The sequence below is a fragment of the Cebus imitator genome, unplaced genomic scaffold (assembly GCF_001604975.1).
Source record: "Cebus imitator isolate Cc_AM_T3 unplaced genomic scaffold, Cebus_imitator-1.0 Scaffold162, whole genome shotgun sequence".
Lineage (NCBI taxonomy): Eukaryota > Metazoa > Chordata > Mammalia > Primates > Cebidae > Cebus > Cebus imitator.
This window is the reverse complement of record NW_016107477.1, coordinates 1,927,779-1,953,046: the sequence shown is the minus strand read 5'-3', so window position 1 is coordinate 1,953,046 and position 25,268 is coordinate 1,927,779. Positions and strand designations below refer to the sequence as shown.

Sequence of the window (25,268 nt, the reverse complement as noted above, 5' to 3'; positions counted from 1 at the left end):
CTCTCTCTCCCTGTGAATCCAGCAGGGTATTTACACTTCCTCCTTGCTTTTGCAGTGGATGGTAGAATTGGGTGCTGCCTAACATTTTTTTTTTTTTTTTTTTTTTTTGGCCAAGAAACAGGAAAGTAAATCAGTATTTTCTACTTTCCTTTAAATACTTTTAAACTCAGCCGACATTTCACTGGAAGCAAGGGTCAGATTTGTGAGTAAAGATATGTAATGGTCTTTTAGAAGATAAGATCTGTTTTGTAAAAAAGGAAAGTTTCCTATGGCATTGAAAATAAAGCTGCCTTTTGGAGCAGTGCTTTATTTTATGTGTAGGTTTAATTAGGAAGTAGCACTTTGTTGTGGGAACATAATCACAGAGGAGCCTTTGTTTTATGCAAACCTTTAGACAAGAGCTACTTGTTTGCTGGGTTTTGTAAAATCTCATTAATTCAGATGTCAGTTGTTTTTTCTCCCAAAGTTCTAAAAAATTGACCAGTACTGGGTGAGGTTTATTATTATATCATTCAAATATAAAGTGTTCATTAAGCACATTGACAAGGCCAACAAAAAAATAGGCAAATTTCACATTCTTAACATAAAATCTTTAAAGACTGATGACAAGAATTGCATGTAAATTGCAGCTTCTCATTACCAGTGGATTTTGGCTGTTCCTGAAAAGAGAGTAGGCAGAGACCCTTCCTAGAAGCACTCAGATAGAAATTACTTTCACTGTATGCTTGTTTGTACTCATAATTATTCTATTCCAGTTTTCTATTACTTCATACTGGCCTCCACCAATTTCAAATATTAAGTTTTTTAAAATTTGCTTGGTAAAATAAATAGATTGGAAGAAATCTTAAGCTCATCATTATGATTTGGAAGTAAGCCACCCAAAATTACTGCCCTTCAGGCATTTTTACCTTTGTTGTCATGTTCTCTGTGAAGCTGCTACCCTCAGAAATAGGTCTTTCTTTTTTTTTTTTCACATTTTCATTATCTGATTTTACTTTCTCATGCATAGCTTCTCTGCTGGTTATCTATTGTGTAAGAAATCACTGGAAACTTTGTGGCCTAAAACAGCAACATTCATTTTATATGTTTCCTGATTTCAGTGGGGTCGGGTTTCAGGAAGGTCCTAGCTAAGTGGGTGTGTCTAAGGCTGCAGACCATGGGGGCTAGAGTTGGAGCAGCTTAGGGGAGAAGGTCTCTGGGGCAGCTGAAGGAAGGGGTTCAGGGCACCTGGGGAAGAGAGTGCTGGACCAGCTGAGAGAAGGTCCCTGGGTCAGCTGGAGGCTATGTTCATGAGAGTTCAGAGCTTCTCTGTGTGGTCTTTCCACATGTACACCTGTGCTTCCTCACAGCATGGCAGCCTTAAGGCAGCTTGCTTGTAGGGCAGCCCAGGTCAGGAGGCAGAAGTTGTGTCCCCTCTTAGACCTGGTTTCCAGTCACACAGTGCCAGTTTCCCTGTCCTCCGTGAGCCACCCAGTCACTCAGATCCGCAGAGATTCAAGTTGGGAAAAATAGACCAGCCTCACTTGTCAACGGGAGGAGGGGTGAAGAATTTGAGGCCTGTTTTAACTACTACTGCCTTAGCCTTCTGAAAGGGTCTTTCTCTGGAGGCTTTAATCTTTGTAACCTTGCATATCTTATCTTGTAGGGGCAGGAATCCTTGGTTTTAAGTGAGGTGAAGAGCTTATAGGAACCAAACAGGAATGTACAGATTGCTCTTTTAATAATAAGTGAACTGAATAAGTGAAAACAATTGAGGCCAGGCTTTAGGCACATGATGAAGTTTCGTTTCTTAACAAGATTTATATTTAAGCTTTCTCACTTGTGTATTCTTGGTGGGGGTTGCCAAACAGTCCAGGATAACCATTTTGCCATTTGGCAGAGCTCAGTTTTCTTTAGGTTTTCAGCGGCTGAGGTTTGGCTGGACTGTTTCAGTGTTTCTACCCAGCAGGGCTTCTTGCACTGGGCCTGGGAGGATTCAGGGAAATCCGTGAAGACGTTTTTGCAGGATTGGATCACAATATGCTTTTCATATCCCCAACTGTTTTGGCATCAAAGTAAAGCTTTTTGTATATTTATAGGGAAAAAAGGGAAGTCCGTTCTGAAATTATTATTTCTTCCTGTTATAGTGAAGCTGAAAAAAAGGGATAAGTTGTAATTTCTGGAGAAATATTTCTTTGAAAAATATAGTGCAGTTTGGTATCCATACCAGCTTTTCTTTTCTTTTTATGTATTGGCTTAGCTTCTACTCAGATTGTAGCATTTCCATCTTTAAAAACAAAGCTGTAACAACATATTTTTAAAAATGGCTTATAAAAACCTCAGCTAGACCTCAAAATATCTCTTGCGATTTTAATGTCTTCAGTGGACCTTTTCTCTACACAGAACTTCTTTATTTTGATGTGCTAGTAACACATAATAGCAGAAACTTTTTAAACTATAGAAAACCTTTAGAAAAAATTACTTAAAAAAATCACCTGTAATTCTAACAACTAGGTAACTTTTGCTCTATTGCATCGTATCTGAGAACACTGAATATATTCAAGAAATTATGGAATATCTGCCTTGTGTGTACTGGGATCTCAGGATTCATCGATGAACAAGACAATAATCAAGTCCATCTTAAGCCCTCAGTGCAGAGAAAGTGCACAACACATGGGTGGTTCCTACACTATGTTGGTTATTAGCAGTGATGAGCAGGGTTGCTTTCATTGCAAGCTTAAGGCAGGCCCCAGCCCTCAAGGGGCTTCTGGTCTGTTGGAGAAAAAGAGGCTTCTGCCGAGTGGTGTAGGGTGTGCAGGAGCAGGGGGTGCATGGAGAACACATAGGAAGGACCACTTAGTGATTCAAGGAAACAATGGGAACAGCCTGCTGGAGGAAGGGAGGAGGGAATGCTGAAGAAAGCAGCAGGAAAGAGTAGGGTGGGAAAGACCTGGAAATTGGAATGCCTGGCATGTCTGTAGAGCTGACATAGTACATTCAGTCCTAGAGTAAACATTTTCTCTCATTTTTTTTCTATTCATTGAGATATAATTGACATAAGTGAAATGCAGAGAGCTGAGTGTATAGTTGGGTGAGTTTTGATAAATACAGATACTTGTATAAGCCATTCCCTTGTCAAGGTACAAAATGTTTCCATCACCCCAAAAGGCTCCCCCACTCCCTTCCCAGCCAATTCCCCACTTGCTCTCCTTCCTCCCACCAGAGGAACCAGTCTTGGATCTTTTTTCACTTTAGTGGAGTTTTGCCTGTGAGATGACTTCTTATCAATGGAATCACAGTGTGTCCTTTTTTTGTGTCTGGCTTCTTTCTGTGAGCATGAGGTTTGTCAGACTCACTTGCAATTGCTTGTATGAGTGGCCTGTTCCATGCATTTCTGCATAGTATTTCACTTTATAGATATACCAACATTTATTTATTTATCCGTTGTCTTTCTGGTTTTCCCAGTTTTTGTCTATTGTAAAAATGCTGCTGTGAACATTCTTATAAAAGTCTTTTTCTGGGTGTGTGTTTTCATTTATCTTGGAGTGGAACTGGCCACAAGGTATGTGTATATTTAACTTTATAAAACACTGACAAAGCACAGTCCAGAAAGTGCCCCCAGGCTGAAAGCAAAGCAATCCTGGGCTCTTCTCCCTGGAGTCCCTGTCCTGTCCAATATCTGAAACCTATTCTTTATATGCTGTGTCCAGAGTTCCAGCTATTTTCTGTGTAGGAGAGCCAGGTGGTACCAGTTTCTTCTTCATGGTGAGCAGTAAAATTCCTCTAGTAATTTTTAATGGCAGGATGATATTTCATCATCTGGCTACACAATAATTCATTTAACCTGTACCCATTGGGAGACATTTACAGTGTTTCCAATTTGGGGCTATTCTAAATTATGCTACAACAAATATTTGAATATTTTATAGCTGTTATGGTAATTTATTTTTTAGTGTCGATTGTAAAAATTTAGATTATTTGATTAAATGCTTAAACTTTTAAAAAATGTGATCTCTATTGCCTTATTTTTTTCAAAAACATTGCTCAATTTATATGCTCAGTAACAGTGACAAAGTGTGTTTCACAACTCCTCGACAGTATGGAGATTAGAAATGTATTTTCTTTTTTTCAGACAGAGTTTCACTCTTGTTGCCCAGGCTGGAGTGCAATGGCGCGATCTCAGCTCACTGCAACCTTGCCTCCCGGGTTCAAGTGATTCTCCTGCCTCATCCTCCCGACTAGCTGGGATTACAGGCATGTGCCATTACGCCTGGCTAATTTTGTATTTTTCTAGTAGAGACAGGGTTTCTCCATGTTGGTCAGGCTGGTCTCAAATGCCTGACCTCAGGTGATCCACCTGCCTCGGCCTCCCAAAGTGCTGGGATTACAGGCATGAGCCACTGCACCTGGCCAGAATTTTATTTTATTTTTTTTGTCCTATGCTAATTGAATAGCAGAGAATTTTTAAAAATTTATGTACAATGAGTTGTTATGTCACTGCACTGCACGTCTCTTTAGGAACACTGAGGTAAATTCAGATGCTTAGACGAGGTTTGGTCTGCTTTATTATCTTCACATGTATAGATTGTGTCGTGATTATTAATCTCTGTTGAGGCAATCAAATTGGTATAACATGATGGTGACATTTTTAGCTTTTGGATATCAGGAGGCTGGACAGACTTTTCAAGTTATATTCTAACCAAAGAGAAAAAACTGATTTGACTCTAAGTCTCATTATTTTGAGAAGTGCCAGTTGTCATAGAATAACTAGGGAACATGGGGAAATTGATTAGAAATCTGATACCTTACCTCCGTATTGTGCATTTTATCAAGTGCTTTCCTATTCATTATTTTGTCTTACACTTACATGAAAAATCTGAAGAATGTGTAGATTTGTATCCATGTCATTCATGAATATGTACTGGGATGTAGAGAACACATCCTCTGGATTTGTCATTTTAAGCCTAAATGATGGAAAACATTCAATTTAGTTTTGAAGTTCTCTAGACTATAGGAAATTAAAAACATATTACTCACCTATCACTACCTTTTTGCAGGGGAAAGGGGGTGATTGTGGAATTCTAACTCTGAAAGCGCTGGTTTTGGTGAGATGGCCAGGCTGCCAAAGCGCAATGAAGGTAGAGACTTCTCAGTGACCAGGACAGCTGCCTATTGCTGCCAGTGCACCTCCTCAGACCTGTGGTCTCTTTGCAATTTGTATGCAGACACTTAGAAAGCAGTGACTCGCTGTGGCCTGTCCGTTTTGGAAATGAAGGCTGGGAAAACCATGAAGTCAAATTAAAACCTGCAGATAATTAGCTGGATGGCATAGCTGTACAGACTGAGGTAGCCTGGGAAATTTGGTAAAGCCTTAAAACTATTAGCTTCTGTTCAGCCAACTGGGCTGTTTTTTTTGTTGTTGTTTGTTTTTTGTTTTTTTTTGAGACAGTCTCACTCTGTCACCCAGGCTGGAGTGCAGTGGTGTGATCTCAGCTCACTGCAACCTCCGCCTCCTTGGTTCCAGCCATTCTTGTGCCTCAGCCTCCTGAGCAGCTGGAACTACAGATGCATGCCACCATACCTGGCTAATTTTTGTATTTTTAGTAGAGATAAAGTTTCGCCATTCTGCCCAGGCTGGTCTCAAGCTCCTGGCCTCAAGTGATTCACCCACCTTGGCCTCCCAAAGTGCTGGGATTACAGGAGTGAGCCACCGCACCTGACCACAAGCTTTCTTATCAGTTGAGAATTATTAGAATATGTGTAATTGTTTGTTTCTGTGTTTTAAAAAGTATAGAGTAGTTTTTAGAGAAGTTTTAGGTTTATAGAAAAATTGAATGGAAAGTACAGAGAATTCCCCTTACACCCCTCTGTAAGATAGTTTTTGGGTCAAATTTTGGCTATTACTAATCACCCTTTTAAGAGCAAGTGACCAATCCAGTGCAGTTTCAACAATTTCTTTTTTCTTTTTATTTTCCTTCTTTCTTTTCTTTTTTTTTTTTTNTTTTTGAGACAGAGTTTCACTCTTGTTGCCCAGGCCGGAGTGCCATGGTGCAGTCTTGGTTCGAGCAATTCTCCTGCCTCAGCCTCCTGAATAGCTGGGATTACAGGCATGTAATCCCAAGCTCAGCTAATTTTGCATGTTTAGTATAGAGGGGTTTCACCATGTTGGTCAGGCTGGTCTGGAACTCCCAAACTCAGGTGATCTGCCTGCCTTGACCTCCCAGAGTGTTGGGATTATAGGCATGAGTCACCATACCCAGCCAGTTTCAACAGTTTCTAAGACCTTTTCCCCTATAGTATTTACAATATAATCATGAGAATTATCAATCATAATTTAAGAATTTTTGCTTTTCCTGCTATTTAGTGGTATGTAATCAGAGGATATTTACATGTGTTCTTCCTATGGCAGAAGTGTCAGTTAAATAACCACTTAGTAGGTGTCCATTGGGATGAACAATTTTAGGATCATCTACAACTTTATGCCAGTCTTAATCAGTCTTATAGACCAAGGCAGGCAAGAAATGGGGCTGCCCCAGGTCAGCTTGCTGTTGAGGAAATATCACCAAGGAGAAAGCATTGTCTGAACAGTATTTCACTGTAAAACCCTCAGTTTGGGGCTCTGATTTTGTATTTTTTGAAGTATCATCATGCCTTGCCAGAACTCAGTAAGAATGTGACTGAAATCAGGTCATGAGAAAGATAAGATTTCAGACATCCCCTCGGAGCTGTTTGCTTGACCTTCGCTGACTTAATTGGTTTCTATGGAGTTTGCCCCTGCCTAGAAATACCACATTCCTACTCATTTTCAACTTAGCTCAGTGTTTCACAAGGTTGTGTCTTCATACCATTCACTTCTCATCTCTTTTTCTGGAGGGGGTGTTTTTACCATCGTAACCTTTTTTTTGGTATAAAAGCAGCATATTCTTTATTTTACATACTTAAATTTCGGAACAAAATGAACAAAATAAACAACAAAAAAACGCAATGCACAACATCCAATCCTGCTGTCAGAGTAGGGAGGGAATGGGGGCTTGACACCCTTGCTTCCTGTCTTCAACACAAGGACAGGAGAAAAAAAACCACTAGTCATCAGTAGGGAGAACTAGGGGGGACAGGGGCCCTCGAGGCTGCAGTGGGAGCCATTTTAACCATTTTTAAGTGTACAGCTCAGTGGCATTAAGTTCATTCAGGTTGTTGTGCAACCATCAGCACCATCCATCCCCAGAACTTCCCATCTTCCCAGATGGAAACGCCAAACCCCTTCAACACCAACTCCACGTTCCTTTCTTTCCCCAGCCTAAGGTAGCCTTCATTCAGCTTTTGTCTATGAATTTGATTACTCTGGGTAATCAAGCTTACATAACTGGAATCATACTCTATTTGCCCTTTTATGTCTGGCTTATTTCACTTAGCATACAGAATGTCCTCAAGGTTTATCTATGTTGTAGCATGTATTACAATTTCCTTCCTTTTTAAGACGGAATAATATACCATTGTATGTGTAGACCACATTTTGTTTAGCCATTCATCCATCCACGGATACTTAGGCGGTTTCCACCTTTTAGCTGTTGTGAATAGTGCTGCTGGGAACATTGGTTTACACGCGTTTGAGTCCCTGCTTTCCCTTCTTCTGTACGTATACCCGGAGGAGGAATTGCTGCATCATATTGTAATTCTATGATTAATTTTTTGAGAAACCACCATACTGTTTTCCATGTACCAGCACTATTTTACAGCCCCACTGCATCTTTTTAAAAAAGAAACAAGGGTCTTCCTATATATTATGTATCCTACATATTTGGATATTCTCTTTTAAAAAATAAGCTTTAAATGTGGCGATTTGTCAGTTGGATACTCAATGAAGTTAGATGTGTCTAAAGATAAAGGAGAATCTCCAAGTAGAATATAGACCAAGGATCCATATAAAAGGTGAAATTTTACACACACACAGAAAACAATATATTCTCATCTCTCTAGTGTTATAACTGTAAAAGATTCAGCTAGATTTAGTGACCAAAGGAAAGAAAACACATGATTATTGTTTCTGGGTGTTGTAAATGTGTAACTAATAGGTTAATGTTTAATGGAGTTCGTTAAGTACAGATTCGCACACCTTTTCTAGACAGTATCGTCTGATGGATTTTCAAGGCTTAATATTAAGGACCCCTTTTACTGTCATCGGGTGCGACGGTCGTGTGTTTTCTCATGAGAAGACATGAGAAGAAGGGATCCAGCTGTAAGCTCTTCACCGTGGCTACATCAGCTGGGGCAAAAACAGGTCAATGTGAGGTCTAGAAGAGGTGAAAAGAAGTTGAGTTGTCAGACGTTTTCAGCCAGAAATTCTCTGGGGCTGACGCAAGACAGGGGAAGTGTGGGCTCTGGGGCCATATGAGGCGGGAGAGAACTCTGCACTCTTCCCACAGTGGAGAGAGGGATCTGACCAGCGCCGGAAAGCGCTGCTTGGCCTCTTTGTGTTTTCCTTCTCACTCACATTTTGACCTTTTAGAAAACCCTGTAAGACCCGTTGCTTTTTTCTCTGCTCTGGTCTCCTGGTGTTTGCAAAGTCAGCACTGCCATGTCTCATGATTTCCAGGCACCAACATCCGATTCTGTGACCTTCAGCCCTGGTGACCCTGCAGCTCCTTGGTTTCAAGTTCTGGGATGGTCAGGGTTTTACCGTGGTTCACAAAGATCTACATGGTGGGGCCCATGGCCCTGGCCAGCCCCCCCCCCCCCCCCCCCCCCCCCCCCCCCCCCCCCCCCCCCCCCCCCCCCCCCCCCCCCCCCCCCCCCGCCGCTGGCTCTCTCCTGCCATCTCTGCACTCCCTCCTCTGTGCTTTGCACTCAGGGTTCTCCTCCTTGATCCTCCACACCTTTGCTCCAGTTACCTGGATATCTCCCATCTGGCTTCGGAGATGCCTTTAGGGAAGCCTTCCCTGACCATCTGCCTTCTCCAGACTTAATTGGCCTTCCCCGGACACCCAGACACTCCTGCAGCCTCTGCCCTTCTCCCTGGTGACTTGGTTAGCCCCTGGCTTTCCCACCAGGGCATTGGGTCACAAAGTCCTCCATCCACTGCCATATTTGTGGCACTTGCTGTAGTCCCTGTGACAAAGCAGATGCTCAGTTAACAATGACTGAACGAAGGTTCAGTGAAAAATTGTTAGTGGGCATCCCTCATCTGCAGTCTCCTATGTCCATGTGGGGTGCTTCTCTGCTCACCCCTCCCCCACGTCCTCAAGGGAGGAGCAGTCATTGTCCTAACTAGGAGACAGCTGACCGTCTGCCCCAGAGCATGCCAGTGCTCTTCTTTTCCTGTTCAGGCTGTTCTCAGATGTTCTTGGGTTCTGACCCACAGGACAGAGCTTCTGGGCGGGTCCACAAGTGCCCACTCAGGCTGTGATGCAGGAGGGAGTGTGTCACGCAAGCCTCCACTGCGCCCGTCTACACCACATCCTCCAGTTTTGCTTTCATCTGGAATATTGCAGTCTACTTTTTCCAATCTCCATGACAGATTCTGAGCCTACTTCCACGGTCAGAAGAGGAAGGAAGGGATACCATTCACTGTCACCACTGTCCCGACATGAGCAAATGGGGAACTGCATATCGGAGCAAACCCTAGTGTGATTTCAAAGGCTAAGATACTCCTAGGTGAAACCTCGATAGTTCCAGCCAAGACAGTGGTTAGGAGTTGGAGAATAGAAAAGGCGCCTTTTGGATTTCTCAGTTCTGTGAACGGCCTGTAACTACATTTCACAAGTGGGTTTATATCATTTTAGGGGCACTTGGTTGTCACATGGAGCTTACAAGGCGGGGAAAAGAAATGAAGATCCCAACAAAGAGCATTTGGGGACATGCCTGGCTGTGGTTTTGAGGTAGTTCCAGCTAATTTTCTACAAATTTAACAAAATCACCAAGATCACTTGGTCAGCTTGAGCAATAGGAACAATTATAGGGAGAAATATACATCGAGACTAGGAATGGAAACCAGCCTCTTACTTGTCTGTTCTATTTCTTAGATAAAGCGGTTCAACACTTTTTGCGAGGGATGAGGGACAGGGTCTCGCTCTGTCTTGCAGGCTGGAGTGCAGCAACACCATCATGGCTCATTGCAGCCTCGACTCCCTGGCCTCAAGTGATCCTCCCACATCAGCCTCCTCATGGCTGGGACTACAGGTGTGTGCCACCATGCCCGGATGACTTTTTTGTAGTTTTTGCAGAGACGGAGTTTTGCCACGTTGCCCAGGCTGGTCTAAAATTCCTGGGCTCAAGCCATCTGCCTACCTTGGCCTCCCAAAGTGCTGGGATTACAGGCGTGAGCCACCACCCCCAGCCTGCACACTTTTAAAAACAACAATACTATTAGTCATCCTCAAATGGAAATGGTGACATCTGGACCGTGGGTCAGCTGGTGGTTGGGCTCCTTTTGAAATCGCTTTTCTTACTGATGGAAGACAGAACCACTGCTGACAGGTGTTTGAAGTATTCCTTTCCTGCCTTCAGATTACTGATCGTGGGTTACTATTTGCGCTTTAAATGGGACTGGTATCTCTGTGCCCTCTATTTGTCAGTAATTGTTTTTCTTACTTTGGCTTTTCCTCAATATCCACTTTAAGTATCTCAGCATAGTTCCAAAGGAGCATTCCTCGATTGTCTGAGACATGAATCTGAAGAATTTTAAGGAAAGAAATCTGCTTGATCTAAATTTGTCACTATTGGCAGCCAGTCCCTCCTCCCCCAATGAAAACAAAAGGCAAAAAGAAAAGGAGCAAAAAAGAGAAAAGTTACTGGACATGGACATGTTTTGTATGATTTTAATTTTGGGACATGTTTATTTTGCATATCTAATGGTAGCACCAAATGCAAAGAGAAGCAAATCATGTTTTATTCTAAAATGTTCTCATTATGAAGCTGTTTTTTTTTTTCTTTTTGTCTGTTGAGTGTACTGCTCTTAAAATGAGGGAATAACAGTTAAAACTGCCAGCTGAAATATAATATAAACGACATTTCAAGTAATTGCTCTGAGAACTGTATTTAAAACGTGTATCGCAGGCATCTTTCCTTCCCTCTCGGCTCCCTAGCCTCTCTGTTTTTCCTAGTTTTTGTTGCCATTTCACACGCTCATCAATTGACTAAGTGCTTTCGTGATTGACACACTATAAAACTGGAAGTGAGTCATATCTGCATTAGTAATTAGCCTCCTATCAAATAACTGCTTGTTTATTCACGAGTAGTAAGTATTAATTCAAATGGTCACTTCACAGTTCATTCTCTAATGATTTCATGAGATGTAAAGCTTACAGAGCACAAAATCGCCACTTTCACGGGGATAATTGAGCAGTATTATTTATCAAATGCACTCAACTGTTCATCTAAACCTCTTTTGTCTGGGGAAAGTTCATTTCTTTCATGCAAGAGAGAAAACATTCCTTCATTCACTGTTCAGTTACCACCATGGAGGCAGGTAGGGCCTTCTATGGAGAATTTTCGGAGGGGAGTCGTCCCTGGTATTGAGCCCTGTAGATTTTCTGAGAGCATGCAGAGAACAGCTGCACTGTCTGTGGAGAGGAGAGGCTTCACTTCTCTCTGCACATGGGAAGTTGACCTCTGATGTTGGAAAATTAGGTTATCTGTATTTTTTAGACATCTGTGCCTGAAATGGATTTAATATATTTAAGTTAAGATTGAGGCCCACATGAACATTCCTGTCTGGATTCCTCTTTAGAAAGTGGTGTTTGATGTGTGCCTACTTTATTTATGTGACACTGTTTATGTGCATTCCAGCGATCATTAACAAAAGCTACTTGGTGGAAAATCGTGATGAAAGTGGATTTAAAAATGTCTGTATCAGCTGCAGGTTTAGCAAGACTACATTGACTCTGAGTCTAGTGAGAACCCCTGCGTCATCAATTTGTGTTCAACCAACCTTAAATCCAGAGAAAAGGCAGTTTAGTCAACCATGCAAAAAAAAAAAAAAGGCAAAAGAAATATTGTGGATTTTACTGGGACAAGGGTTTAAAATTCTATATACTGGCTGGGCATGGTGGCTCATGCCTGTAATCTCAGCACTTTGGGAGGCTGAGGTGTGTGGATCACCTGAGGTCAGGAGTCTGAGACCAGCCTGGCCAACATGGTGAAACCCTGACTCTACTAAAAATAAAAATAAATTAGCTGGGCATGGTGGTGGGTGCCTGTAATCCCAGCTACTCAGGAGGCTGAGGCAGGAGAATTGCTTGAACCCAGGATGCAGAGGTTTCAGTGAGCCGAGATTGCACCATTGCACTCCAGCCTGGGTGACAAGAGCGAAACTTCATCTCAAAAAAAAAATTCTATATGCTAACAGAGAATCCTTCAGTTTTTCTACATTATGTATAAGACCAATTTGTCAACACACGATTGGTGAATTGGGCCTCTATTAATCAGCTTGGGCTACTGTAACAAGTAGCACCGACCGGGCAGCTGAAGCAAGAGACATTGATGTCCTCACAGTTCTGGAGGCTGACGTCCAAAGTCCAGGGGTCAGCAGAGTTGCTTTCTTCTGGCTCCTAGTGGCTTCTTCTCCCTGAGTCCTCACATGGTCTCCCCTCTGTACTGTCTGTGTCCTAATCTGCTTTCCTTGTGACACCAGAAATATTGAAATAGGGCCATTACAATGACTTCACTTAACTTAATCACCTCTTTAAAGACGCTGTCGCCAGATACAGACATACTCTGAGCTACTGGAGGTTAGAACGTCAGTGTATGAAGTTTAGGGGAGACAGTTCAGCCCATAATGGGGCAAAGTGAAGACGCATTGTATTTAGATTCTTCATAGCACTGTTTTCCTCTTCATCAGACTTACTGCTCTCAGGACCCCTAGTTTGTTTCCTGGTCTCCAGTTTGGGGACCTTGAGGACTATTGAGAGATTTTGGGGACAATGGCCAACATGGTAAGGAAGGCTTTGATAAAGATAAAAGTTGACCAGCTCCTCACTTGAGAGCTTGTCCTGAAGTTTTCACTATGGTTGTTCTTCCATTTGGTATCATTTTCTTACCTATGACTAAGCTCTCAGAATAAAAGCTGGCAAAGGGTTGATAAAGTACTGGAACATGGTACTGAAATAACTGTGGACAAGGTGTGGTGCACATCTGTAATTATGGCACTCAGAGGCCAAGGTGGGTAAATCACTAGAGCCCAAAGGTTCAAGACCAGCCTGGGCAATATAGTGGGACTCTGTCTCTATGAATAAAATGTTAAAAAAATCAGCCAGGCATGGTGTGACTGCTGGCAGTTACAACTATTTGGGAGGCTGAGGTAGGAGAATCTCTTGAGCCCAGGAGTTCAAGGCTGTAGTGAGCTGTGACCATGCCACTGCACTCCAGCCTGGGTGACAGAATGAGATCCTATCTCAAAAGAAAGAAAGAGAGAGAGAGAGAGAAAGAAAGAAAGGAAGGAAGGAAGGAAGAAGAAAGACAGAGGAAGGAGGGAGGGAGGGAGGGAGGGAAGAAAGGAGGGAGGGAAGGAAAGAAGGAAGGACACTAGTTGATGTAAGAGGGTGGAAAAACTGGATTAGGATCCTATCTCAAAAGAAAGGAAAGAAAGAAAGGAAAGGAAGGAAGGAAGGAAAGAAGGAAGGAGAGAGGGAGGGAGAGAAAGAGGGAGGGAGGGAGGGACAAAGCAGGGGGAGGAAGGAAGGGAAGGAGGGCACTGGTTGGAGTAAGAGGGTGAAAAAACCGGATTAGGACTTACCAGTTGTCTCAGCCTGGGATTTCTTTCCTTTTCTTTGCCATTATAGAAGTAGTGTGGCACAGTGCTTAAGAGAACAAACTGGCTCACACCTGTAATCCAAGCAATTCGGGAGGCAGAGTTGGGTGGATCACAAGGTCAAGAGATCGAGACCATCCTGGCCAATATGGTGAAACCCTATCTCTACTAAAAAAAAAAAAAAAGAAATACAAAAATCAGCTGAGTGTGGTGGAGCGTGTCTGTAGTCCCAGCTACTTGGGAGGCTGAGGCAGGAGAATTGCTTGAACCCAGGAGGCGGAGGTTGCAGTGAGTGGAGATTGCACCATTGCACTCCAGCCTGGCAACAGAGTGACACTCTATCTCAAAAAAAAAAAGTACAAACTGCCTGGGTTCAAGCCCAGCCGTATACAGTTCAGCACCTGTGAGATCACCTTGGGAAGATTGCCTAATCTTTCTGTGCCCCAATATTCTCATGTGTAATAGGGGGAATTGACAGTACTTACTTCATAAGAAGAATGTAGTTGTAAGAATTCAAAGAGTTGTCAGGACATGGTGCCTCGTGTCTTTAATCCTAGCACTTTGGGAGGTGTGGATCACTTGAGGTCAGGAGTTTGAGACCAGCCTGGCCAACATGGTGAAACCCTGTGTCTACTAAAAATACAAAAATTAGTTGGGCGTGGTGGGCACTAGTAATTCCAGCTACTCCGGAGGCTGAGGCAGGCGAATCACTGGAGCCCAGGAGGCGGAGGTTACAGTGAGTTGAGATCATGCCACTGTACTCCAGCCTGGGTGACAGAGTGAGACACGTCTGAAAAAAAAAAAAAATCAAAGTGTTAGTAATGCTAATGAAGCACGTGGCACTGGCGTTGGCCACAGTAAGTGCTCCGTGGCATTAGCAGTCATTCATCTTTGTTTCTTGCACACTCTCCATCCTCTCCCTCCGCTCAGCAGAGTAACTGAAAGAGCTGCCACTGTGCTTAACATATCAACCTGATCTCCAAGCGAATGCAGGAATCTTTTTGTTTCTTTCTTGGTATTACAAAAAGGAAAGTCCAGTGACTCTAGGTATGTGTGGACATTTGGGGGCAGGCAGTAGAGAGGGTGGCAGAGGACTCTGGAGTTGACACCACCTGGTTTCTTTTGGTACCTGCAACTCAGTAGTTTGTTTCTTGACCTCTCTTTTCATCAGTTTCCAAATGTGTCAAATGGGTACAAAAACAATAATGGGGTTGTTTGAGATTAAATGAGATGATATATGTGTAAAGCTCTTAACGTGCATGTGGTAAACTTGTTAGTTCTTTCCATTTTCAAGTGTGAAACTGGAAGACACAAAGTAATTACGTTCTGTTTCAGATGTCTTTGTAAATGACCTTGTCTTTTCTCCCTCCCAAATCGGCTGCCTGATAACCCTGGCTCACGTGGCACCTCTACTTTGTAGAGTCGAGTTTCACATGTGCAGCAGTAATGAATGATCGCAACCCACATATTCATAGAGCTCAGCTTTTATGATGCAGACATTTACAAAACAATTGGACAGTGATGAATAGCTGTGAGGATGTTCTCCCTTGTCCTCCTTGTGAAAACCCTGAGCACATTGTTTCACTTCTAACGCACGTTAGAAACAGCGGTTGTCTTCTAAAGGAAAGTGGCACATGCACAGAGATAGCCAAAACATCTGACACGCTGAAATCACTTGCAGACTAAAATTGATTGGAGAACGTTTCTGGCACGTGGAAAGAGTTACCATAATGAGATAGAATTATTAGTCCCTGTTGATTCTATGGAATTCTAGAAACAGGGAAAAGAATAGCAAAGAAATAAAAACCAAGAAAACCAGGCAATTAGAGTAAATTAACAACTTCCTTCCCAAGACATATACACATATGTGTATGTGTGTAAATTATTTTTGGGGGTGGGAGGATGGAGTCTCACTCTTTCACCCAGGCTGGAGTGCAGTGGTATGATCTTGGCTCACTGCAGCCTCTACTGTCTGGGTTCTAGGAATTCTCTGGCTTCAGCCTCCCAAGTAGCTGGGATTACAGGCATCCACCAGTATACCTGGCTAATTTTTGTATTTTTTTTTTTTAGTAGAGATGGGGTTTCACCATGTTGGCCAGGCTGGTCTCAAACTCCTGACCTCAAGTGATCTGCCCACCTCCGCCTCCCAAAGTGCTGGGATTACAGGCGTGAGCCACCACGCCTGACCTAAATTTTTATGTATATATATACATATACGCGTGTGTGTGTGTGTGTGTGTGTGTGTGTGTGTATACAATTGACCCTTGAATAATGTTAGAGTTAGGCGTGCCAACCCCCCATGCAGTCAAAAAATTCATGATTAACTTTTGATTCCCCAAAAAACTTAACTACTAATAGCCTACTATTGACTTGTAGCCTTGCTGATAACATAAACAGTTAACACATATTTTATGTGTTGTATATATTATATACTATATTCTTACAATCAAGTAAGCTAGAGAAAAGAAATTGTTATTAAAATTGTAAGGAAGAGGCTGGGCCTGGTGGCTCATACCTGTAATCCCAGCACTTTGGGAGGCTGAGGTGGGTGGATCGCCTGAGGTCAGGAGTTTGAGACCAGCCTGACCAATATGGTGAAACCCTGTCTCTACTAAAAATACAAAAAAATTAGTTGGGCTTTGTAGCGTGCGTCTGTAGTCCAGCTACTCGGGAGGCTGAGACAGGAAGATTGCTTAAACCCAGGAGGCAGAGGTTGCAGTGAACTGAGATTGTACCACTGTACTCTAGCCTGGGTGACTGAGTGAGACTCGGTAAAAAAAAAAAAAAAAACAACTGTAAAGAAGAGACAATATTATATTTACTGTTCACTAAGTGGAAGTGGATCATCATGAAGGTCCTCATCCTTGTCGTATTCACATTGAGTAGGCTGAGCAGGAGGACAAAGAGGGGTTGGTTTTGCTGTCTCAGGAGTGGCAGAGGCACACAAAAAAATTCGTTTATAAGTGGGCCTATGCAGTTAAAACCCTTGCTGTTTAAGGGTCAACTGTACACACACATTTAGACGTACATTTGCACAAATGTATTGCATATCTATTTTAAAAATGAAAAATACTGGACTTTGGTTTTTTAAAAAAGTTACCCATGTCCATCCAGGATAAAGAAAGCCTGGAGTCGGTAGCAGTTCATGTGGAGAAAGGCATTTTTTGGTTACTGTTGCTGGCTACCCCAACCTGAGTTAGCAATCTAAGTTTACTCTCAGAAAAGTGAATGCTTGCTAAGGCTGAATGACTAAAACAAGGGATGTGATATTTTCACTGTATTCTTTGCAATTCAGAAAACATTTGGAGTTCTCTATTCAGTTCCTGGGAGCTGCATTTTAAAATAAGGTTGTGTCCAGAGCCTTATGACAATGCGAGGTTGTCTTGTTAAATGATGAATCTTTTCAAGAAACTAGAATATTGAGGCTAAAAATGAGAGATTCTGGAGGTGATGTATGATAGTTATGTTCAGATACTTGAAGGACAGTTACATGAAGGTGGATTCCAAGATCTTTTCTGCATCTCCAGCAAGTTGAATATTATGGAGGAGCTTGAATAATGTCAAAAAAGATTCTCTGGCCAGGCACAGTGGCTCAAGCCTGTAATCCCAGCACTTTGGGAAGTCGAGGTGGGTTGACCACTTGAGCTGAGGAGTTTGAGATCAGCCTGGGCAACATAGCAAGACCCTGTCACATGAAAAAATGCAAAAATTATCCAGGTGTGGTGGTGCATGCTACTCTGGAGGCTGAGGTGGGAGGATCACCTGAGCCCAGGAGGCTGGGACTGTGGGGAGCTGATACCATGCCACTGCACTCCAGCAGCCTGGGCAACGGAGTGAGACCTTGTCTCAAAAACCAACAAACAAAATCCTCTAATGAGGGAGTTGTCATAAAAAAAGGACTGTCTGAGGAGCTAATGACTTTCCTGTCACTGGAAGTATTTAGAGAAGGCCTGGGTTTTGGAAACATAATTCCTTCTCAGTGCTAGATTTTGAGTGAGATATCTACCAGGGTCCTTTCCAAATCCAGGATTTGTCTGGCTGGTCTCCTCCTGCTGGTAATAGTCATCTACATTCATTTTTTCTCCAGTTTGTTTCCTTATTACTGTGACTTTTTTTTTTTAATTAATAGACATTTTTGGAACACCTTTCGGTTTATAGAAAACTGAGCAGAAAGTACAAAGTTCCATACTCCTCACCCTCTCCCTCCCCTCCAGTTTCGCCCACGGTTACCATCTTGCATTAGAATGGTACATTTGTTTTAATTGGTGAAACAATATTGGCGTATTATTATTGTTGAGTCCATAGTGTACATGAGGGTTCACTCTTGGTGTGGTACATTCTGTGTGTTTAGACAAATGTGTAACGATATGTTCCCACCGTTAGAGTATCATGCAGGTGGTTTCACTGCCCTAAAAATCTGTGCTCCACCTATTCTTCTCTCCTTTCCTCCCCCTGAGCCCCTGGCAGCCACTGATCTTTTTGCTGTCTTCATAGTTTTGCCTTTTACACAATGTCATACGGTTGAAATCATATAGTATGTAGCCTTTTCAGATTGACTTCTTTCATTTGGTAATTTTTTTTTTTTTTTTGAGACAGAGTTTCACTCTTGTTGCCCAGGCTGGAGCGCAGTGGTGCAATCTCAGCTCACTGCAACCTCAGCCTCCCAGGTTCAAGCTATTCTCCTGCCTCCGCCTTGCAAGTAGCTGGGATTACAGGCATGCGCCTCCATGCCTGGTTAATTTTTTGTATTTAGTAGAGATGGGGTTTTACCGTGTTGGTTAGGCTGGTCTCGAACTCCTGACCTCAGGTGATCTGCCTGCCTTGGCCTCCCAAAGTGCTGGGAGCTGGGATTACAGGCATGAGCCATCATGCCCAGCCTTATTTATTTATTTAAAGACAGAGTCTCACTCTGTAGCCCAAGTTGGAGTGCAGTGGCACGATCTCAACTCACTGCAACCTCCACCCCCCAGGCTCAAGTGATTCTTGTGCCTCAACTTCCTGAGTAGTGGGGACTACAGGTGCGCACCACCACAATCTGGCTAATTTTTTCTATTTTAGTGGAGATGGGGTTTTCACATGTTGCCTTGGTGGTCTCAAACTCCTGAGCTCAGGCAATCCACCAGCCTCAGTCTCCCAAAGTTCTGGGATTACAGGCATGAGCCACCATGCCCGGCCAGTAATATGCATTTGAAGTTCTTTCATGTCTTGTTGTGGCTTGATAATTCATTTCTTTTCTTTATAATATTTCATCGTCTGGCTGCACCATAGCATGTGTTTCCATTCACCTATTAAAGGACTTCTTGGTTGCTTCTGAGTTTTGGCAATGGTGGTGCAGGTTTTTGTGTGGACCTAAGTTTTTAGTTCATTCAGGTAAATACCCAGGAGCATGATTGCTGAGTATGGTGAGCATTTTTATTACTGAGTATGGTGAGCATGTTTAGTTTTGTAAGAAACTGCCAAACTATCTTCCAAAGAGGCTGTACCATTTTGTATTCCCACCGAAAATGAATGAGAGTTCCTGTTGCTCCACATCCTCAGCAGCGTTTGGTATTCTCAGTGTTTTGGATTTTAGCCATTTTGTACATGTGTAGTGGGCTTTTTTCTCATAGTCAGATGTGTTATCTCCAAATCACTATGAAAAATACTTTTAACACTATTATTAATGTAACATAATGCTAGTATCTTTCAGAATCCAAATAAAGACATTGGAAACAAGAACAAGCTCTTATGTTCATACCAATATTGATAATAATAATAATACGAATTTATTTGTGAGTACTTTTTGAGTTTATTCTGAAAACAAATGCCACTAGGAGATGATTCACAAGACACATTTCTGATTAACATGTATAAGCAGTTATACGCCAAAGCTTCGATTTTGGCAATCGATGTGTACCAGTCTCAAGATGCACTTTGGTTTTTGAATAGCTGGTACTGATTGTATTCCCACCCCCACCGCCCCCCGCTGGCCTTCTTATTATTTTTTTGAGATGGAGTCTCGCTCTGTTGCACAGCTGGAGTGCAGTGGTGCCATCTCAGCTCACTGCAACCTCCACCTCCTGGGGTACAGCGATTCTCCTGCCTCAGTCTCCCGAAGCTGGGACTATAGGTGTATGCCACCATGCATGCCTAATTTTTTTTTGTATTTTTAGTAGAGATGGGATTTCACTATGTTAGCCAGGATAGTCTTGATCTCCTGACCTTGTGATCCACCTGCCCTGGCCTCCCAAAGTGCTGGCATTACAGGTGTGAGCCACCATGCCTGGCCTTGATTTTATTTTTTTAAAAGTTTATTGTATATATTTAAGGTGTACAACTTGATTTCATACACTTACACACTGTGAAATAGTCATCACAATCCAGATAATTAATATATTTAGCACTTCACATAGTTACCCTTTTGTGTATATGATGAATACTTAAGACCTACCCTTTTAATAAATAACTTTTGAGTATTCAGTACTGCGTTGTTACCTTCCCTTATATCTCCAGAACTTAATCCTCTTGCGTAACTGTAACTTTGTATGCACTGACCAATACCTCCCTGTTCCCCTCTCCCACAGCCCGTGGCAGCCACCATTCTACTGATTCTGAGTTCAACTATCTTAGATTCTACATTTAAGTGAGATCATGCAATAGCTCTCATTCTGTGCCTCGCTTATATCAATTCTGGATTGAGACTTTTCAGTGTCTTTGTTTCAGGTATTTCAAGTCGCATATGTCATCATTAAAGCTGCCAATGCACCTCGACCTGGAAACTGGATTTTGGAGCATTCTCTGGATGGCACCACGTTCAGCCCCTGGCAGTATTATGCAGTCAGTGACTCGGAGTGTTTGTCTCGTTACAATATAACTCCAAGACGAGGCCCACCCACTTACAGGGCCGATGATGAAGTGATCTGCACCTCCTACTATTCCAGACTGGTGCCACTTGAACATGGAGAGGTAGGTATGGTGCCCACTGTGGCAAGACCTGTTTCCTCATCAGAGTCTGCCTGCATCAAATGTTAAGACAGGCATTGTCAGCCGGGCACGGTGTCTTACTCCTGTAATCCCAGCACTTTGGGAGGCAGAGTCAGGCAGATCACCTGAGTTCAAGTGTCCAAGAGCAGCCTGACCAACGTGGAAAAACCCTGTCTCTACAAAAAATACAAAAATTAGCCAGGTGTAATGGCACATGTCTGTAATCCCAGCTACTCGGAAGGCTGAAGCAGGAGAATTTCTTGAACCCGGGAGGTGGAGGTTGCAGTGAGCTGAGATTGCGCCACTGTACTCCATTCTGGGCAACAAGTGCGAAACTCCATCTCAAAAAATAATACTGAAAAAAAAAAACCAACACTAGGATGAAGTCAAATTAAAATAAAAAAAAAAAAAAAAAAAAAAGACAGGCATTGTCAGAGCCAGCATCAAACACTCACAATTGATCTCTGTCAATACAAAGATCTTCAATATAAGCATCTACCTCTATTTAAAGTGGCCTTGAATTGTGTCTATGATGAGTAATTTCACAATCAATATAGTTGACCTTGTTGACTTCCTGTCTTCAAGGACACTGTCAGTCTTCACTTTGCTGGGATTTCATATCATGCCCTCAGATCCTCCTCAGATCATCTTCCCCACAGCACCAGGGCAAGGTTTGTTGAAATATTAGAGAGCTAAAATGTCCCCCAAAGTTGTAGTTCTCGGTTTTTCAGTGTTCTCCTCTCACTGGTAGGTGGTGAGCACTGGAGACTCTTGAAGTCTTGCAGTTCAGTGCCCAGCACACTCAGATTGTACACACTTCCTTAAAGTCAGGATCAAGAGAATTGCTTGATCCTGGGAAGTGGAGGTTACAGTGAGCCAGGATCTCGCCACTGCACTCCAGCCTGGGTGACAAAGCCAGACTCCATCTAAACAAACAAACAAACAAAAATTGACGTTTGTTTATTTTGATGCCTTCATCTTCAGATTCATACATCACTGATCAATGGCAGACCAAGCGCTGATGATCTTTCACCCAAGTTGCTAGAATTCACTTCTGCACGATATATTCGCCTTCGCTTACAACGCATTAGAACGCTCAATGCAGATCTCATGACCCTTAGCCACCGGGAACCTAAAGACCTGGATCCTATTGTTACCAGACGCGTGAGTATGGGACAGCACTCCTGCCACTGTGAAAGATTCACTTTATTTAAGGGAACTCTTATTTTTCTTCTTTCCATTTTGGTTGTTCTTTGCCCCACGTTGGCCTTTTTCTTTTTTCTTTTTTTTTCCGGCGGCTATATCTTTATTTCCTGTAAGATTGCTATGTATCATTTGTTACAGACGCTGCCTTTAGGTGATGGGCCAAAATCATGTCCTCAGGTCCCTCACCCACTCCATCCCCATAGTGCCATAATGTGGTGAATGTCATGGTCTTTGTTCTTCACATTCTAGTCTGGTTCCACATCTGATCTTCAGCAAGTGAGGGTTTTCTTTCATATCAAATTTTAAAGTTTGGGACACTTATTTACATTCAGGAAAGCATACAGATTTTAAGTATATAGTTAAGTGTACAAGACGGGTGTGGCAAAAATTTTCTTCTTTTTTTCTTTATGCCTCTTTCTTTATATTTCTTGCTAGCACTTTCTAGTTGGCAAGATGTGGCAAAAATTGTCATATCCCTTCAATAACCCAGGAGTGGGATTACTAAGTTACAGGGTAGCTGGATGTTTAACTTAAAAAAAAAAAATACTAAACTTACATCAAAAGTAGTTGTATCCAGCTGGGTGTTGTGGCTCACGGGGGTAATCCCAACACTTTGGGAGGCTGAAATGGGAGGGTCACTGGAGCCTGGGAGTTTGGGACCAGGCTGGGCAATATGGTGAGACCTCAAATCTATTTAAAAAAAGAGGAGGGGGCGGGGCATGGTGGCTCACACCTGTAATCCCAGCATGTTGGGAGGCCGAGGTGGGTGGATTATGAGGTCAGGAGTTCAAGTGCACCCTGACCGACATGGTGAAACCCTGTCAAAAAAAAAAAAAAAAAAAAAAGCTAGGTGTGATGGTACATGCCTGTAATCTCAGTTACTCAGGAGTCTGAGGCAGGAGAATCACTTAACCCAGGAGGTGGAGGTTGCGGTGAGCCAAGATCATGCCACTGCACTTCAGCCTGGGCAACACTCTGTCTCAAAAACAAAAACGACAGTTGTATCCTTCTGTAGTCTGACCAGGAATGTGTGAGAGTTCTGGTTGCATCACACATTCTTAGCTATTTAGTGCTGTCAGTCATGTCTATGCCGGCTCTTCCTATGTGCGTGCATTGGCATTTTGTGATGTTAATTTGTTTCTCTGATGACTAATGTTGACAATGTGCTTACTAGTATCCAATCAGAGTTTTTTTGGTCCGTTTTAAAATTGGACAAAAAATAAGCCTCCTTAGTACTGACTTATAAAAGATTTTTATCCTTTTTTTGTGAATCCATCAGATATGTATATATTGGAAACATATCCGTTCTACTTGGTGCTTGCGTATTCACTTTCCTATGACTTTTGATGAGCAGAGGTTTTGTGATGAATCCCAATTTATCATTTTTTCTTTTATGGTTAATGCTTTCTATGACCTCTCAAAAAATATTAGCTTATCCCAAAGTTACCAAGATATCACTGTAGGCTTTCTTTTAGTAGCTTTATAGTTTTAGCTTTTACATTTATAGTTCATTTCATATTAATTTCTTTTGCTTGGTGTGAGGAAGCAGTGAAAGTCTTTTTATTTTTTTCTATATGCATATGCAATCGTTCTAGCATCATTTGTAGAGAATACTTTACTTGTTTTGGGGCCCTTGTTGGAAACTATTCAACCTTATTATGGTGGGTTTATTTCTGAACTTTACTGTTCCGTAGATCTATTTGTCTCTTCTTATGCCAATAACAAGCTTTCTTGATTACTGAAGCTTTATAGTAGGTTTGAGGGGTCAGGTTTCTTGTATTTCCTTATACATTTTAAATCACTTTAATTTCTATTAAAAAAATAAAGCCTGCTAAGATTTTCGTTGGGATTCCATTAATTCTTTAGACCAATATGGAAAGAATTTTAGAAGACATTTTAACAATGTTGAGTCATCCAGTCTATGAACATGCTATAACTTTTCACTTCTGTAAGTCTTCTTTAACTCCCCTTGGCAGTGTTTTATTGTTTATTTGAAAAGGTCTTGTTCAATAATTCTCAATAATGTTCAATAATGAAAAAAGAAATCAAAGGCACCCATAGTAAGACTAAACTTATTATTTGTAGATGACGTGATTATGTACGTAGAAAATCTACAAAACAGCTACCAGAAATAAGTGAATTTAACAATGTGGTAAAATACAAACTCAATAAACAAAAATGAATCACATTTTTAGACACTAGCAATGAACAATGGAAAACGAAATCTAAAAAGACGTGTATTAACACCAGCATGTGAAAACATAGAGAAGTGAGGAAAGCACTTTATTCTGTTAATGTGATTTGCATTTCTTGATTTGTGTGTGGTAAACTAACTTTGCATTCTAGGATAATTCTTACTTGTTCATGATCTTTTCTATAGAGTGTTGTATCCAATTTCCCATATTTTTTAGGGTTTTTAATAATGAATTTTGAAAGATTACTCACTTGATTTAAGATGCATCCAAGTTGGGGGATTTTTTTAGACTTCTGTGGGTTCTGTTAAGCTAATTTGAGCATAATTCATTTTAATTGAGCACAGGATTCTTTGTTCATGAAATATAATTGTTAAATGTACATATAATTATATTTTAGATTACCAGTAAAAACCCTTAAAACACATGAGATATTTGTTGTTGTGGCAACATTTTCATTTCACTGAAATTGAGGTTTTAATTTTTGTTCATAACTTTTTCCTTAGTATTATTATTCAATAAAGGACATTTCTGTCGGAGGCATGTGTATCTGCTATGGCCATGCTAGTAGCTGCCCATGGGATGAAGCTACAAAGGTGAGTTCTAGTATTTCACATTTTACTAAAACTTCAAAACAGAAATTGTAGCTATATTTGCATTACTCTTTTTTTATTCAAAGCAAACATGGGAAGGTATAAAGTTACACTGCAAAAAAACAGATTTTCAGAAATTTAGTGTATTTTTTAACAATTTCATTTTGTTTTGGAGGATATATTTCTAATTAAGTTCTTACAGTGCTTTTTTTGGGTGGTAAAATAGCCCTAACATAAAATTTACCATTTGAAAGTGTACAGTTCAGTGGTCTTATTAATTTTGAAGCTCTTCTGTTTATAAGAACGTGAAACAGACAACATATGCAGTTATAAATTATGTTTACATTTTTTAAAAGAAGAGTTTTCCACTTTGGGAGGCCAAGGCGGGCAGATCACGAGGTCAGGAGATTGAGACCATCCTGGCCATGGTGAAATTCGTCTCTACTAAAATACAAAAAATTAGCCGGGTGTGGTGGCCCACGCCTGTAATCCCAGCTACTCAGGAGGCTGAGGCAGGGGAATTGCTTGAATTTGGGAGATGGAGGTTGCAGTGAGCCAAGATCATGCCACTGCACTCCAGCTGGCAAAAGA

The 25,268-nt window shown here is 41.8% G+C and overlaps 1 protein-coding gene across 1 annotated transcript in view; it reads left to right on the top strand.

The window, feature by feature from the left end:
- The window catches only part of LAMA1 (laminin subunit alpha 1), a 180,002-nt gene that overhangs the window by 48,517 nt on the left and 106,217 nt on the right, over nt 1-25,268 (top strand). The window contains exons 4-6 of the mRNA XM_017543918.2: nt 20,426-20,668; nt 21,671-21,850; nt 24,591-24,680. Of these exons, the coding sequence (XP_017399407.1) occupies nt 20,426-20,668; nt 21,671-21,850; nt 24,591-24,680 (513 nt within the window). The remainder of the gene's footprint in view (nt 1-20,425; nt 20,669-21,670; nt 21,851-24,590; nt 24,681-25,268) is intronic.